At 41.0% G+C, this 18476-nt stretch overlaps 1 protein-coding gene across 1 annotated transcript in view; it reads left to right on the top strand.

Moving 5' to 3' along the window:
* Nucleotides 1–18476, top strand: part of LOC125237080 (ALK tyrosine kinase receptor) — a 42517-nt gene that overhangs the window by 4327 nt on the left and 19714 nt on the right. The window contains 16 exon segments of the mRNA XM_048144032.1: nucleotides 9706–9794; nucleotides 10403–10518; nucleotides 10993–11197; nucleotides 11401–11482; nucleotides 11714–11780; nucleotides 11936–12018; nucleotides 12021–12244; nucleotides 12655–12821; nucleotides 13222–13409; nucleotides 13917–14061; nucleotides 14728–14875; nucleotides 15481–15621; nucleotides 15740–15899; nucleotides 16579–16758; nucleotides 17157–17302; nucleotides 18133–18244. Of these exon segments, the coding sequence (XP_047999989.1) occupies nucleotides 9706–9794; nucleotides 10403–10518; nucleotides 10993–11197; nucleotides 11401–11482; nucleotides 11714–11780; nucleotides 11936–12018; nucleotides 12021–12244; nucleotides 12655–12821; nucleotides 13222–13409; nucleotides 13917–14061; nucleotides 14728–14875; nucleotides 15481–15621; nucleotides 15740–15899; nucleotides 16579–16758; nucleotides 17157–17302; nucleotides 18133–18244 (2253 nt within the window).

Genomic DNA, 18476 nt, shown 5'->3' with positions numbered 1-18476 from the left:
TGTTGACAGGCGGTAACTGTGATGTAACCGAGAGGGGGTGTGTGGCACTTTCAGCGGGGAGCGGGAGTGGCCATACTGTACGATAGTACTCTTTATTATACTGTGGCCTGAGTGCGTTGAGCGTTCGGCGGGGCGTGCGGCGGGGCGGGCAGCGTTCATACAATCTATGCAGCGTCGACTCAGGACACTTGTATGAGCTTCGATTGTTTGATATGGACGCCGCACGCAATACATTACCTCTTAGAAAAAAACCAAGGGTGATAAAAATCAAAATACGTCGCCCCGCTGCACGCGCAATATGAGCGTGCACTCAGGCCTTACACTTCGACAACCAATGTTTACAGTGTAGGTAGGTACAGACACCCACACATACGAACTAAAATATTTAACATTTCTCTAATTAGGTACTTCTAATGGACTAAGAGCCCAAAGCCGCCAGACGTTCCTCATTTTCTCAAGGATGGAACTTTGGGATAATGTTAGAGTTCGTTTTTTTTTCTGATGATGACGTTGTCCTAAGTATTATTTATTCTGTGGCGTTGTCAGAATTTGACGTTTAGAAACAAGTTAGTTGCACCGCCGTGCCGCGCCGCGACAGAGGGTCGTATGTTATCACAATTCCTTAGTGACATGCGTCCTTCTGCCTCGTCGTGAGCCTTTCGTTACTTTTAAGTTGTTATTATTTTGTATTTAACTTTAATTTACCCACAAATTTAACAGTAAAATCAGTGTACTTTGTATTTCTATAACATTAATTAACATTAGTTAAAGAATAATGTAAACAATGACAAGGGGAATCCTGTTCCACCGTGATACAGTTTTTACTAGTACGGGGATCAGATGCCGCTTACTCAAAGTTTCATTCCAGTTACCATAAAGTTATAATTATAACTTAAGTAACCGTTATAAATCACGATATTTATAAGTTTACTATTAACTGTAAGCATATGTATATGTACTACACAATGCTAAATAAAGTTATTTTATTTATTTATTTATTTAAGGTGGGGAAATTACTCTGAAAGGCCATTATCTATAAGTACATATCATCCAGTCATTCAACGAACCAGGCCGGTGCAAATGCTTAGGAAATGATGATTATCAATTCCTTACAGTCTTCTCTAACACATATGTAAAAATCAGCCTTGAGAATTTAAGGCAATATGTGTTTTAAAAAAACATTATAGCTAAAATATGGCCAACGGGCCGAACTATGCAGGTAATATGCAGACATAAACGTTGATACGAAATCTATAATTCCTATTTTGAATTATCCGGAATTATTGTAAAAAGGTGAACAAAGGTGTGGCCGGTGCTATAAAAAAATTGCACTATTCGAGGTATCAAAATTGCCAAATGTTTTTATTAAAAATCTTTACATAAATTGCCATTTGTTTATTAACAATCTTTACATATTTCATTGCACAAATAATGACAATAAACGAAAACAAATTTCAACACAAAACGTTTTGGTATATTTATTGAAATTAAAAAGCCGTTTTTTTCGGATAGTTTGTTTATTGCACTGGTATCACTGTGGAAATATACCTGGGCGACCAAGTAGCGGGCCGCTAAACATTATTTCTGTGGTAACATGTGGTAGCGAATATTAATAGCAAATTAAAAGCGTCTTCAAATACGATGGTGCATAATACGGTAGGTACGGTAGTTATAAATTTAATTATTGGTTTTGTAAGTATCTGATGTGACAGAACTTCGTCAATTTTGGACTGATTTTTATTTTGACTTGCATGTCATGACTCATGGGATCATAACATAATACAATACAACAGTCATCGTGTTCGATCGATTCACGATTTTAAGTGTGTAATAGAGTGATCGTTAATAACTGGTTAATAGTTATTTGTTATACAAGGGGGCAAAGTTGTATTTTAACGTCGAGTGTGGAATTGAAAAACGAGCAAGTGAAAGGATTCTATAGTTGAACCACGAGCGAAGCGAGTGGTTCGAGAAAAGAATCCTGAACTTGCGAGTTTTTTAACATACGAGAAGTAAAATACATTTGCACCCGAGTGTAACACAAAACTTTTCCCCTCACTATAGCGAGGAAACTACAACGCAAAAAATGCGTTTATCAATGCTTCCAGTAGTTCCACAGGTGGTAAATCATCATTATTACTAGATTCACCTACTTTTATCAATTTTTTAAAGCAGTTAATTTGACTGAGGGTAAACATTATTGTGGTAGGTAGCGAATATTGAAAATTACTTTACCCACTAGTGGATAAAATGCGTATGTTTTACCCGCAAGTATTAAAGGACAAAACACGTGTTTCCGAGCTAGTGAGGGGAAAAAGTTATGTGTTTTTCTGTCGGCCTTTACTTTAAGAACCCCTGACTTGATCTGCACGTGTTACTTTGACAGTGACAGTAGTTTGTTTACGTTTAATGGGAATATACGTTATCCCAAAGTTTCACCCTTGACAAAATGAGGACAGTCTGGCGGCTTTGGGCTCTTAGTCCATAAAACTAATTGCTATTATTTTTGACAAAATATTGTATACAAAAACAAAAAGCAACAACTTCAGGATGAGAAAAGCAAACATCCACTTAATATTCAACCTTTAAATGCCAGAGGTCCGTTTAGGGTAATTTAATTACTTTCCGACTTCTTCCGAAACATGGATATAATTAATTACTTATGCAATATAAAGTGGTTCATAATATTTGAAATTGCTGATAATAATTATAATATCCAATTTAAAAGAAAAAAATAACCCATTTTCACCTTCTTACCGGTTAACTCTAAATCTTTTCTGAAGGCTTATTACAAACCCGGTATTAAATCGTCCTTGCATACACAGACTGAATAGTACCGGTTGCAGGCATCTTCTGGGCGAGCTCACTCCATCGTGGGCCACATCTTTGCCTTCGACTAGCCTGTGACCAAGAGTAACCATTTATAATAAAAAAATCAGTTAGCTCTTTAATTTTATCTAAACTTACAGCACCGAATCCCGTTACAATAAGGTTGAGAATATGATAGAGTACAGTCACAACTCATTGAGATGGAAATAGACTTTAATAGCTTCCTCCGTTCGTGATACGTCCATGATTTATTGGATGTGTCTACCACGGGTTTTTAATACGACGCTCGCTAGCGAGAACGTCAAATAGTACAATACGATACATGTACGGAAAAGATTGAAGGAGGGCCGAAGGGAGTGTTTTAAATCGACATGAGTTACGAATTTTTGAGTACAGATGGCCCTCTGAAGTTTGGGCCTAACAAGAATGAACCACTTCTCGCACTAGTGCGTGAAAGGAGCACCTAAAATAGTGCATTATGATACAAGTACGGAAAAGAAGAATTTCGGAAACGAATTTCCTCTACGCAAGTGTATTGTATTGTACGACGTTTTTCAGTACATATGGCGATTCGAAGTTTCGACATAGACACTTATGAGACTTAAGAGACATACTTAAAGCTCGGCCACACTAGCGCGTTTTGAGAGAGCAGCGTTAGCGGAGCGCAATGATGGCGGTGCGCCGCCGGACGGAGCAGATCGCGAGCGTTTTCAAAGCGGATCGGCGGCGCATGCAATGACGCTCCCGATCTGCTCCGCTAACGCTACGCTATCAAAACGTACTAGTGTGGCCGAACCTTTAACCTTGTCCTGCCCAATGATTTATGACCATTTTTTGGTAATTATGAAATAAAAGCCTGGATGGGCAAAATAGTTATTTGTTATACAAGGGGGCAAAGTTGTATTTTAACGCCGAGTGTGGAATTGAGAAACGAGCAAGTGAAAGGATTCTATAGTTGAACCACGAGCGAAGCGAGTGGTTCGAGAATAGAATCCTGAACTTGCGAGTTTTTTAACACACGAGAAGTAAAATACATTTGCACCCGAATGTAACACAAAACTTTTCCCCTCACTATAGCGAGGAAACTACAACGCAAAAAATGCGTTTATCACTGCTTCCAGTAGTTCCACAGGTGGTAAATCATCTTTATTACTAGATTCACCTACTTTATCAATTTTAAAGCAGTTAATTTGACTTTATTCAAGGTCAAATTACTTTACCCACTAGTGGATAAAATGCGTTTTTACCCTCTGGTATTAAAGGACAAAACACGTGTTTCCGAGCTAGTGAGGGGAAAAATATGTTTTACCTAAATTATTCAAGAATTTGGTTTAAATTTCAATGTCTCAAGCTTTATATGGTGGGCAGGACGAGTATGTGTGCTGTGTAATTACACTGTAGGTTGCCTAGGCCTTATTGATTGAGTTTAATTTTCTTGCCTCACAATGTTTTTGGCTATTTTATATTCACCGAAAAGCGTCTGGTAAATATATGAAAGTACTTAGTAAATAAAAATACTTTATTGAACAAAAGAAATCATTAAAAAAACTTACTACTTAGTTTGTTTACATCCTACGATTCGGTCTTCTCATTTTTCCTCCACCCTACAACTTTATAAGAGAACTAACGTTGATCGCCAGGGCTTTGTCCTAAAATAACAACAAAGCGCATGACCGTTTTCTTCCATTTTGCATTATTTGTGGCCCTCCCGGAATAGTCTGTGCGGAGCAATTGCTAATGCCCAGCGCGAGTGAGGGCTCGGTAAAATCATTAAGTAAATTGTCGTGCTACCGTACAGAAAGGACGCTTCTCACAAAAATAAGTTTGACAGCGATTCAGTGACGAATGTCCCTTCCTATAGAACTTTCCCATTTGGCTAGTTACATTAAATAAATAAATATTATAGGACATTCTTACACAGATTGACTGAGGCCCACGGTAAGCTCAAGAAGGCTTGTGTTGCGGGTACTCAGACAACGATATATATAATATACAAATATATACATAGAAACCTGTGTGGTGACGGGTTAAGAATTTCACGGCTCCCTTTCTTCCCGTGGGTGTCGTAGAAGGCGACTATGGGATATGGGTTAAATTATGGTGTAGGCGAGAGGCTGGCAACCTGTCACTGCAATACCACAGTTTCGTTTTCTTTTAACCCCTTATTTGCCAAGAGTGGCCCTGAGCTTTAGTAGTTTCTTCCTTGACAAAGTTTCTTCATCGTCATCTTAATGATTCACACTAGGTATAGTATAGGTATATCAATGTAAATATATATGTATGTTTATTTTTATTACGTATATATGTAAGTTTATCTTGAATATGTATAGTTTAATATTCATCTATCCATAGTTTAGGTTACAGTTTCCTTTTCCTTCTTTTTATTAAGACACTGCACCTACTTAATATTTCTGGTTTAGCCCACTGGTTGACTGGTAGAGAATGCCTTAAGGCATTAAGTCCGCCATTTGTACCTTATTTTGTTGTGCAATAAAGATTAAATAAATAAATAAATAGTTTCATGTGCTCTGCCTACCCCTTTATGGGATACAGGCGTGATTGTATGTATGTATGTATACATAGAAAACAACCATGACTCAGGAACAAATACGAATATCTGTGCTCATCACACAAAAAAATGTCGAACCCAGGACAAAACGCGCTAGGCCAGACCACTCGTCGACATTGACGGAACTATCATGATTTTCCGGAAAATACGATGGAAACCCTTTTTAACCCCCGACGCAAAAACGAAGGGGTGTTATAAGTTTGACGTGTCTGTCTGTCTGTCTGTCTGTCTGTCTGTCTGTCTGTCTGTTTGTCTGTCTGTGTGTGTGTCTGTCTGTGGCATCGTAGCTCCCGAACGGATGAACCGATTTTGATTTAGTTTTTTTGTCTGAAAGCTGAGTTAGTCGGGAGTGTTCTTAGCCATGTTTCATGAAAATCGGCCCACTATGTCGCGGTCGGGGGTTTTTTCAAAATTTTAATTTTGCGGTTAGGTTAGTCGCACTACACACCTAAGGTCCAGATCCTACCGGTCGCGCCAGATAGCTAAAGTCAAACTAAACTAACTTTAGACATAGTTTACAGTGAAGTATGGAAATTGCAGCTTGTTTTAGCTTTGCCGAAAAGAGGCCAGGCTTTCAGACTCCGTAGCAAATCGTTGTTATTTCTTTCCATCTCTCTTTCTTATTAGGTAGACAAAGAGTAATAAGCAAAGAGGATCGAGTATTAAAGAGAGTTACTGTCAAAGTAAAATGTGTAATCACAGTGCATAGACTGCCATCTCTCGACACAGGCTTAAAACTTTTGAACCTCAGTTTTGACAATTTGGCCCATATTCTTAGCTTGATATGTTTTAAAATGTCAAATATTAATATTAGCGCTATCTAGCCGAGCGTACCCCAAAGGTGTATCGCCATCTAGCTCACCGTACCTTTTTCTGTATGGTTTTGGGGTACGTTTTTTTCTTAGACTTTATCGGTCTATACGAAGTTATATAGACAGTAGGAGGTAGGGCATAGCGAATGATATTCCGCTTTGTGTGGTAGGGCACAGCACAGCGGATATCGTCTCGTTCGAATCTAGAGCAGAGCCCAACTGGGGTAGTACCTCCGCCTTACAGAAGACCGCAGCCAAATAGCACTAGACCCTACTCATAGTGTTGTGTTCCTGCCGTGCGGTGTGCTGATGACGGGAGGACTTACGGAACTAACTTGTTCTGTTTATTGTCCTTTGAGTCGTCGGCAACCCGAACCCTCCTTGGAACTTGTACACTCCTTTTTGCTGTGTACTTAACACAGCAAAAGGGAATGTACAAGTTTCTAATGGGGTGGCAACGCGCATGTGACACTGTTTGAGTTGCAGGCGTCCATAGGTTACGGTGACCGCTTTACATCAGGCGGGCCGTATACTTGTTTGCCACCGACGTAGTATAAAAAAAAAATATATAGGTCTTTGGTAATAAGTAAGACACGCTGATGACTGGTCTTTTGTGTAGGAACTGGTCACACCCATAGCGAATAAGCGATGAGCTATTCGCGATAGAGACTATCGAAAGATAGTTGCTCCCGTGTAAATATAACCTAACCACAAAATTAAAATTTTGAAAAAAACCCCGACTGCGACCTAGTAGACCGATTTTCATGAAACATGGCTAAGAACACACCCGACTAACTCAGCTTTCAGACAAAAAAACTAAATCTAAATCGGTTTATCCGTTCGGGAGCTACGATGCCACAGACAGACACACACACACACACACACAGCCAGACAGACAGACACACAGACGGACGGACGGACGGACGGACAGACAGACAGACAGACACGTCAAACTTATAACACCCCGTCGTTTTTGCGTCGGGGGTTAAAAACAGAGTGCGAGCTGTTTATAGCTCATAGCTCGGCGACGAACTATAACTCGCTCGCGCTATCATCTCAGCGTCTGTTATTACACGGGGGCACAGAATACATATTAAGGTCCGACCGAGAACGATATTTTTGTCTCGGCCGAGAACGAGACCGAGACCGAGATTCAATTTGATTCTTGGCCGAGACCGAGACCGAGACCGACAATTTATTTAAAACAGCGGAAAACATGCAATTTTTGCAAAAAATGTTTTCATAACCGAAATTCGCCTATTAATCAGGAATCCAGGAGCATGTCGGGCCGTGTTTAGTGTTTGGTTCCGTAACTACCCAAACCTACCGCACCCCTTACCTATCTACTGTAGCAAAATAGACTACATCAGTGATAAACAAGTATACGGCTCGCCTGATGGTAAGCAGGCGCCATAGCTTATAGAGAAATATCGATAAAGAACCTACCAAAATCACTAAAATCGGGATACCAAACGGGCGATGTAATCAAAGGGTAGCTAAAAACCGATTGGACGCGAGTGCGCAATAAATTAAAATCTGAGTCTCGGTTTCACCGAGAATCTCGGCCCATTTTGGCCGAGAGCCGAGACCGAGATCTCGGCCCGATTTTCGGCCGAGAATGCCGAGACCGAGACCGAGATCTCGGTCGGACCTTAATACATATTAGTACACCGATAGCTCATCGCTTACTTGCTTTTGATGGAATCAGTGCTACAGGCACACCTCGGACAATGAAATATATGAAAGAGGCGCGTGTAGGAACGCGCAGTCTAAGCTCGTGTAGGTGAACACGTACCATGCTTGTATGAGTGAGATATGACAGGTCGACTAGTCGCGTTTGTGACAGGCGAGGCGGCTACTGTGAGGTAACCGAGAGCGGGTGGGCGGAATTTTCAACGGGGAGTAGGGAGTGGCCATACTGTACAACAGTACTCTATATTATACTGTGCTATAGGTATTTATTTATTTATTTATCATAACTAAAATATGCTAGTTTCTTACTAATCAAATCAGCTTCTTTTTAAGAACTGTCAAAACGATTTGCGAGTATGGAATTACTATGAAATACTGATGAGTGACGTCACGGTCAATTCATTTTACTTTTGACTTATTAAATAGAAATTATGTTAAAACATAACTAGTGTCCAGATTTTTCTTCTAATTATATGGTGCTTTATTTCGTGCATTGCATTAAATATTTTTCCCCTCACTAGCTCATAACACGTGTTTTGTCCTTCAATACCAGCGGGTAAAAACGCATTTTATCCACTAGTGGGTAAAGTAATTTGACCTTGAATAAAGTCAAATTAACTGCTTTAAAATTAATAAAAGTAGGTGAATCTAGTAATAAAGATGATTTACCACCTGTGGAACTACTGGAATCAGTGATAAACGCATTTTTTGCGTTGTAGTTTCCTCGCTATAATGAGAGGAAAAGTTTTGTGTTACACTCGGGTGCAAATGTATTTTACTTCTCGCTTCGCTCGTGGTTCAACTATAGAATCCTTTCACTTGCTCGTTTTTCAATTCCACACTCGGCGTTAAAATACAACTTTACCCCCTTGGGCCTTGTATAACAAATAACTATTATCTTATAATGAGCTAATATCACAAATGTCGTAACATCCCAATATTTCGCTAGAGATTCCTCAACCGTCCTAGCAACACCGAGCCCGTGTTAAATGTCAGGGTTCACGCGCTAATCCCAGGTTGCCATGGCAACGGCGGTTGTTTAGCCCGCGTGTACACCGATTTACTGACTTTGGGTTACTGATTTGGCGTCTGTTGAGGTTACATACAATTTTGCACAGCCATCAAATACCGCAATGTAATAAAACTCGTATGCGAGTTCTCGTACCGTCTAAATGGGCCCTACTTTAGATTTGCGATGCTAAGAATGACGTACGGCAGAATGGTTTCCATTCGGTTCTTAATCCATACTATCCAATATCCATACTAATAGGAAAGTGTTTGTGTCTGTTTGTTTGTCCGTCTTTCACGGCAAAATGGAGCGACGAATTGACGTGATTTTTTAGGTGGAGATAGATGAAGAGATGGAGAGTGACATAGGCTACTTTTTGTCTCTTTCTAACGCGAGCGAAGCCGCGGGCAAAAGCTAGTAGTATAATAATTAATCTATTCTATAGTAACTATCGAAACTGACTCGATCTTCCATATAATTTCGATGCAATGTGGGTTATCGGGTGGCAACCTGTCTCTGCAAAATCATCAAACCCTTTTAATGCTGCAAGAAGGGGGACTAAAACTTGAGCAGTTTCATGTGCTCTGCCTACCCTGTTTCGAAATACAGTCAGGAATTTATGTATGTATAATTTATGTATGTTAATTATGTCGCTCTCGCATAGGTCTCTTCAGTCATCAAAAGCGATGTCTCTCGGACATTGCACCATAAATCGTCTGAAATAGACGCTAAGGCCAGTATGTATGTATGTAGTATGTTGTATGTACAATATTGATTCCTGTTTTCTTCCTCAGGTCGCTTCCTTTACCTTCCGGTGGACCCCACAATGGAGAACATGGTGATACGGTCCCCATTATTTCGAGGACTATGGGAGACCTGCCAGGTAAAATAATTACATTTTTAAGGTTCAGTTGCATAGGTTGATAGAGCCCGTTAAGTCTTAGAATTTTAAAAGTGGACAATGACTGCCATGGTGTGACTTGAACTCACGGCAACTGGATCGATGCTCCAGCGCTCTGCCAACTGATCCACCAAGACTTCAACCAAGCCAGCGTAATTTTCCACCACTCAGGTCAAAAGGACCCTTAGCGACATCTACCGTAAGAGTAAACTTATTAAACGGCAATTGGAGTTATAGAGAGCCCGTTAAGTACTTATTTCATTTCTTTAGGTACCTTTTTGTACTTGAATATGTAATATACCATCATCCTCCTTGCGTTATCCCAGCATTCGCCGCGACTCATGGGAGCCTGGGGTCCAATTAAACAACTACCTAATCCCAAGATTTGACGAAGGCATTAGTTTTACGAAAGCAACTGCCGTCTGACCTTCCAACCCGAAGGGTAACTAGGCCTCATTGGGATTAGTCCGGTTTCCTCACGATGTTTTCCTTCACCGTAAAGCGACTGGCAAATATCAAATGACATTTCGCACATCAGTACCGAAAAACTCATTGGTACAAGCCAATTTTACCTTTTGTTTCTCCCTTAGTTTGAAGCCTGGCTGCATCAGAGCAGGATGCAAAACGCCAGTATACGTCTAGTCTCCGAGTCTGAATCAGGGATCCAGTGGATCCTGACTGAAGTCACCGGGAATAACTATGAAGAGTAAGTATTACCTGTCTCTCTCCCACAGATGGAAGTCTGGCTTCAACAGAGCAAGATGCAAAATGGAAGTTAGTCAGCAAGACAATGTAGGAGTATCCCGTTGTTGGATTATTTAGGCTGCTCATTTCATCTTCTTTGCGTTATCCAGGCATTTACCTCGATCTATGAGAGCTTGGGATCCGCTTTGGCAACTAATCCCGAGAATTCACGTGGAAACTAAATATACGATAGAGATAGCCATCTGACCTTGAAACTAATAAGAAATTGTATATTCCAAAATTAGGTCTCCAACCACTACTAGGAATAGTCAAACCCTTTTGTTTGATCATTGAACTACGGTGAATGCTATGTATAACTCATTTCAGAAACTTTGATCCTAAACTGAAATGAATTTAGAAGTATTTCATATGGTAAGTACCGATTTCTCAAAATCATGTCAGTGATTAATTTATTACATTTTGTTTCTCTGTACAGATGGCGCTACTTCAAAGTGAAAATCGCCAAAATCCAGCAAGAGGTCAACATCATGGTGGAAATCACTCGGCCTTCCTTCGTCAGCCTGACCAGTCCACTACCTCACATCGCCATAGACAATATAAGGATGGTGGACTGTGTTCCTGAACCACCCATTTATAATGGCCAGTGCAAGCCTCCACAGCATAAGTGCGAAATCATGGGTGTAAGTACATCTAAATTGCCAAATACATTAACTAAAGTTATGTTTCTTAATTGTTACCTACCCTTATCCCAAGTTATGTGGGGTCGGTACAACGTGTCTTCTTCTTCAATTCCTTTCTATATTTCTTCATCTTGTCAGCAGTCAGCACTCACTTTCTTCCAACTAAGTTATGTTTCTAATGATTGCATTATTTTCCCTTGCAGAAGGAGTCATGTATCAAGCTACAGCAGGTGTGTGATTTGGTGAAGGATTGCGATATCGGCAGCGATGAAAATCAAAACTGCGGTAAGATCCGATTCTCGGTAGTTCAAGTCTATTAAAAACATTTCAAAGAAAGTCGTTTGCCTAAGAACTCCTTTCGAGTTCACTACACTACTCGTAAAAGTATTAACTTCAAAGGATGTATCTTAAAATTTATAGTACCTTTTTTCATCTGTACAAATAACGCACCTGTATTTTTATAGGTATTTAGGTTTTGAAATTATATGGTAATAAATGTCCGTGCGATCTTTATAGATAAAATGCCCTATGGATCCTACTGCGACTTCGAGCAAGACTTTTGCGGTTTTGAAAATATACCTCAGTAAGTATTTCACAATCTGATTAGCTAATAAGTACCATATTAAATTCTGAAAGTGAACAACATGCAACAGTTAATTTCAAGCCAGTTAAGCTCTCAGTGAAACTGCGTATTTTTAAACAAGTCAACTCAATTTTCAACCAAATCTTCTTCCACAGACCAATCCTAAAATGGGTCCGTCACAGCGGTCCCACACCAACGGACAAGACTGGCCCAAACCACGACCACACCTGCGGACCACCTGAAACCCACTCACCAATAAAAGTGGTCCACCGCTCTTCCCAGCCCACATGAACTACACCCTAACCCACTGTGTGGGGTATTACCTGTTTGTGAACATGAATGTGACTGGGCCGAATCAGGAGAAGGCGGATTTCGCGTCGACGGCTGTGATGAAGACGGTGGTGTTTAACCCGCCACCAAGGCTGCATGGGCAACCGTCGTCGAGATATTATAATTGTTGTATGGTGAGTTCTGAAACAGGCCAATAAAAATACTTGAAATCGCGGTCATATACACGATTACTTAGTTTCGGAAGTATGAGTTTTATTCACAGGTCAATGAAAAAATAATGGTAATAAAGAATGTTAAATCCAGTCTGAAAATTTCGATTTATTGCTCTTAATTTTTGGTATATCTACTGGAGAGACTTTAGATATGTATGTGACCCAAATGATTGTATTTTAGATAGTATATAATAAGAACTATGTTTATTGATACATATTTCAAGTTTTTGCTATGTCTATATTGTCATAGACGTATTAATGATTATCCTTAATTATTTTGTAACAATTGTTAATACATGAATCTTCTATTTCATAATCAATCTTCTAGCACATCGCAAAGTCTGTCAATGTCATTTACTATATTTCCACAGATCCGTTTCTACTACCAACAAAACGGCCGCAACACCGGCTCTCTAAGCGTGAACGTCGTAGAACTGTCCACTCGCGGCAACATCTCGCATCAAGTCTGGTTCTCGCACAGGGACAAGGGCGAGAACTGGCTACGAGCCATCATATTCCTGCCTAATATTACTAGACGGTATGATATTCACTTATAAATTTCATTTATCTTTTACAAAAGTTTAGAAAATGAAAGAAATTGACAAAGAACAGAAATGGTCCGAGAACAGTACCTTGGGGTACGCCATTTGTAAAAATAGTTTAACACGGATGTCACGGATTCGATGATTTAAAATTAATTTAAGTTTGAAAATTTGTGCTTATATTGCAATTAAACTTTTGAAACATGTTTTTTATTGATGTCATTATGGATAATAAGATAATTTGTTAAAATTAAGGAGTCGAAAGCTCATTGAAAAACAAAATCATTTTGCTCATTCAAGCGGCGAATATTTAATAAAATCAACGGATTAATCATAAAGATTGCATAAGAAAATATATGTGCAAGGAAAAGGTTTTTATGTTATTTTGCTTTGCAGCTACTTCCTCGAATTCAAAACTCGGAGGGGAATGCGGATCTACTCTGACGCCGCGATCGACGACTTTTCTATGGCGCCCGAGTGTTTCGGGCTCAATATAGACCCCGACGAGTTGGGTGATTACAATTATTACGATCCTGTGTTTGAAGAGAAGACGACGCCGCATCATGCTTTCGCTGATAAAACCTGTAAGTGTTGCCTTGATTTGATTGTTATTGCTTAGTTGTAAAGAAGTTCTTCGTATTCCTTTTCCAGTTTGAAACTTAAGTACTCGGGGATTTATCTCCACAGTATAATCGAATCCTTCACCAAAATTAACATGTAACACTTTCAATTATCAAATTTTTTTATGGACCAATATTAAGTTACAGTATTGACCAAGAGTGTACAGGTCTAGTTTACAGAAGTAGTGGCATTTAAGGCGTTGTACTTAGACTTGTTTGTCTAAATTTATTCGAAATTCTCCTGGGTCGTTTCATTTAGTTCTCTTAGATATTAAAATGTAGGGTAAGTACTATAGATGTAGTGCAAAAAGATTTGCCTTCGTATTGTTACGGAAACGTACGAACGTCGCGTGCTATTTCAGTCAGTGTCAATACAAGATGTACTGACATTGACTGAACTAGCATGACAAATACGAACGTTTCCGAAGGAAACCCTTTTCACACTACATCTGTAAATGCCTCTTGTTTCAGTCTACCGGTTCACAACCTGTGGTGCCACGGGCCGCTTCGGGCCCAACCAGACGATGTGCGACGCGGCGTACAACCAGACCGGCGTGTCTGTCACCGTCAACAGCGGCGTGCAAGTGTGGCACGTGCCTCATGAGGGGCTATACACGTAAGTTCTCTGATGCTACTGAAAAGGTGTTTTTCTCATGATATTTCTGATAGAAAAGGTGTCCTTATACACATATACATTATCACCCGGCCAAAGATATTTCGCGTCAGGTCACAAAATTTTACAAATCCGATATTCGGGTTGCAGAGTTCGAAGAATCGGTACTACGCCAAGATCCCGACTATCGGGTGTCCAATAGGGTACTTACATACATACATATAATCACGCCTGTATCCCATAAAGAGGTAGGCAGAGCACAAGAACTACTAAGTTTCAGTGTCACTCTTGGCAAAAGGGGTTGAAAGAAATCCAAATTGTGACATTGCAGTGACAGATTGCCAGCCTCTCGCCTATTATACCCTGCAATAGGGTACTTTGCTCCACAAAGTCAGTGTTCAATATCTGGTCTGTCCTTTCTGGTCAAATCAGAGGCCCGTTTCTCGAAGCTACAAGTTACAATTTACAAGTGGTTGTCAATGTCAATTACAAGTGGTGGAAGTTTGTATGGAGAATTCCGCAATTTTAGAATTTAATGTGAGCGACGCCGCGGGCAGAAGCTAGTATTAAATAAACAAAATCTGATCTGACCTTTTGACGTATTTTATTCGAATTGTAATCAAGATTCTTTACCATGCTTCCTCTCTCATGGCTATTGTTTCTTTGCAGGATAATAGCATTAGGCGCTAGCGGCGGCCTCGGTGGGAGTTGGGTAGGCGTAGCCCATGGAGCATCCGCTAGAGCTCTCTTTGAACTGCATAAAGGGGAGAAAATACATATGCTGATGGGACAGCAAGGACTCAACGCTTGTAAGAAGGTAAGTCCATAATCTATATTTAGGGTGCCTTTCAACCAGAGACGCGCTACGTGAATGTGTTTGAAATTCACCAATCAGCTTGAACCCGTTCCCACCAGCGCTACGCTAAGCTACAGAACTTTCTTTTCTTCAAAAAGGCAGGCCTACGTCACTCGCTCGATGTCGCGCGTCAAGTACCTACCCGCTAGCCGTTCATTCGAATGAACAAGTGGCCGATGGGCGCCACGCGCCCGCCTCTGTAGTTGCGATGTACCTAGAGTTTTACGTAGGAACTTATTAGTTAAATAAAGCGTAGATATTTGTCGTTTTGCGGGCGAGTGAAGTATCTGTTACGTTAGTAACTTATTAATAATCTGTGATAAAGGGGAGAAAAATCATACTATTTTAAAGTGGTCCATCTAGAATACATTCTAGTCCATCTCTAAGGTGAAGGTATAACCTTTCTTGTATGCCTAAAAAAAGGCTATTCCCATTCTTATTTTGACTCTTTGCTTAGTTAATTTTAACTAGGTATATGGTTCTTAGGTGACGATAAACCTTATCGTGGAAGCAAAACGAGTGAATCACTTTATTTTAAAGTAGGTAAGCATCTGTTTTTTCGACAGGGTCTATCCGCCCAAGAAACGCAAGAGTGCAACAAGCGGAACGACTCAGCGGTCATCTTCACGAGCAAAACGCACGAGGTCCGCAACACGCACGTCCAAGATGGCGGCGGTGGCGGCGGCGGCGCCACCTATGTCTTCCTTGTGAGTAACATTATACCTATACATATATTTAATTCAAATTGCAAAAAAAAAATAATATCGCACTGTCCAATAGTAACTGTAGTTTAACCATTCACTAACCTTTTTTATTCTTTTCTAGATCGACAAAGAAGGCCAAGAATTCCCCCTCCTAGTAGCGGGCGGTGGTGGGGGCATTTCCCTCGGCACCTTCCACGACGATGGATCGCAGCACGCGCGCCCTGCTACCAACGCTACTCCCGAGTCTGGCTACATGTACGGCCAGCCTGGACAAACTCCTGGTGAGTTCTGAGATCCTGGTACTTGAGTACTAAGAAATGTTGCTCTAGTGGGAAATATCGGGTGAATTTTGTCGTATTGTTGTTTGACGATTTTTAAAAGATGATTGAAGCTTCTCTTGGACCGAGAGTTTGAAGAAAATTCATTGGCTTTAGATCAAAAGCCTCTTCTTCCTAGTGCTAGGGAAGGTCCCTAGGGTATACCTTCCACGATGATGGTTCACAGCACGTGAGCACGCTCGCCCCGCTATCAACGCTACTCCGGAGTCAGGCTGCATGTACGGTCAGCCTGGACAAGCTCCTGGTGAGTTCTGAGATCCTGGGGTACCAGGATCTCAGAACTCACCAGGAGTTTGTCCAGACTACAGGTATGTAGTACTGGGAAAAGTGGTTTGAGGGTCAACTACTGGTGTATTTTGTCCTGCTATTCTTTAAAAATCGTGAGGAAAATTCATTATGTGTTTGAAGGATGAGATAGTATCTCTTCATCATCAGAATCTTAGAAAAACATCGATAGAGGAAGCCCTACTGAAGGGCAAGAGAAATCGAGAGCTTCTTCTTTTAGTCGTAAGGTAGTTTTCAAGCCATCCCTCACGACAAAGTTTTTCTCCATCCTGTGCTGCAGTGAAAGACTCACTTGTTGTCTTTTTGTTCTCAAGTTTACTTCTATTTCTCTCCTCAGGTGCCGGCGGTGGATGGGTAGCGGGCGCGAAGCCCATCACTCCAGGCTTCGAGCTAGTTCGAGGAGGCGCGCTAAAGGATGGCGCCGTCGGCGGGCTGGCGTGCGTGGGGCGCGCGCACGGCGGCTTCGGCGGCGGCGGCGGCGGCTGCCGGCGCGGCGGCGGCGGCGGAGGATGGATAGGTGCGTACACTTCTGGGGATTCCTGACATCCTGGTACTTGAGATGGTTTGGTGAAGGAAAAATATACTGTTACGGCTAATATCTGTGGTGTATTCCCGACATTCACTATTACTTTTCCTCAAAGAAGATTTCAACAGGATGCAATGGATCGAGCGTAAAGCAGTATTAAGGGCCGGTTGCATCAACCACATTTGACAGACACATCGTCGTCACGCAGCAGATGTCTGATGGAACTTCCCATACAATAAAATTTAACGAACGCTATAACGGTGACAGAAGGTTTGATGCTACCGGCCCTTTTGTCGTTTTTGCATCGATACTTAGGTACCTAATACAAATTAATGATAATTGGTATTGGTAACCTACGGAATTTCTTCAATTTGTCATCCTATTTCCAGGTGGCAACACAAACGAGGGGCACGGGCATCACAGCGAAGGTGGATGGTCGTATGTGGACACGGCGCGGGCGATCAGAGACTACAGTGAAGTTACTGTAGGACAGAGGAGCAGTCCGGGAGAAGTGCTGATCATACCGGCTATCCATGTAAGTTGGTGTTACATCGTCATCAAAACTTAACATTGGTTATGGTCCCTGCTATTATTGACTGGCAATGGTCCCTGCTATTATTGGATGGCTCCAAAAAATATGGGTCAATCCGCAGCAAGAATAACACGAGTCACAATTTTGTGGCATGTTCCATTTATTCACTATGCAAGTTCAAGTGATAATCTATCTCTAAATAAGTATTCTCAATGTTACTTTTACGTGGATTCACCCAGAATATTTACCCCTTAAAATCTTAATACTCAAGAACAACGTGGTTTCAGACAAATATCCTTCAGCAAAAGCTTTGGCTGTGGAATTAAGTCGCTGGCGAGGATTTTTACTTTTAAATGAATTCTTCAAAAAACAGTGTACATGATGAATGCATTCATAATTTCTCCATGCAATTTCGCGTCTCACTGTGCCAATTCTTCAGACGAGATGAGATGATCTGTGATGGACGTCAATACGGCGGTTTGGGCGATTTTGTCCCCTATAAGGCTTTTTGCCCGTGTGGTGACGGGTTAAGAATTTCACCACCCCCTTTCGTCCCCTGGGTGTCGTAGAAGTCGACAGTAGGATACGGGTTAAATTGTGGCGTAGGCGAGAGGCTGGCAACCTGTCACTGCAATGTCACAATTTTCGTTTTCTTTCAACCCCTTTTTGCCAAGAGTGGCACTGAAAATTGAGTAGTTCAAGTGCTCTGCCTACCCCTTTATGGGATACAGGCGTGATTGTATGTATGTATGTATAAGGCTTTTACAAGGCACATTCTGAGTACCATCTAAATGAGGATTATGAGGAACAACTAACATTCCTGTTGTTTTCAGGACTGCGGCTGCGCCTACCGCTGTGTAGCTCTAAATGAGCACCGAAGTGAAGTTCGCTGCTATTGCCCTTCCACCTGGGCCACTGATGCCAACGACCCCACCAAGTGCATACGTAAGTATTTATTCACTTGTTTCAGTTTCTTTTGTTTATTCCATTTGTAAAAAGCCTGCAATTTTTTTCAAAGAAGCGATGGTGATTATCTGGTCATCATCTGCCTCGATTTTTTGTCGTGGCTCACTTGTGGATTCTGATGTGCTGCGATTGTAATCTGATTTTCGAAATCACAGGAAAATACTAAGCCCAGTCGCGACTCCGGACTAGTCCATAACGTTCCTCTAGTGAA

Source organism: Leguminivora glycinivorella, chromosome 20, assembly GCF_023078275.1.
Source record: "Leguminivora glycinivorella isolate SPB_JAAS2020 chromosome 20, LegGlyc_1.1, whole genome shotgun sequence".
Classification (NCBI taxonomy): Eukaryota; Metazoa; Arthropoda; class Insecta; order Lepidoptera; family Tortricidae; genus Leguminivora; species Leguminivora glycinivorella.
The sequence above is the reverse complement of the archived record's forward strand: the minus strand, read 5'-3'. Positions and strand labels throughout refer to the sequence as shown.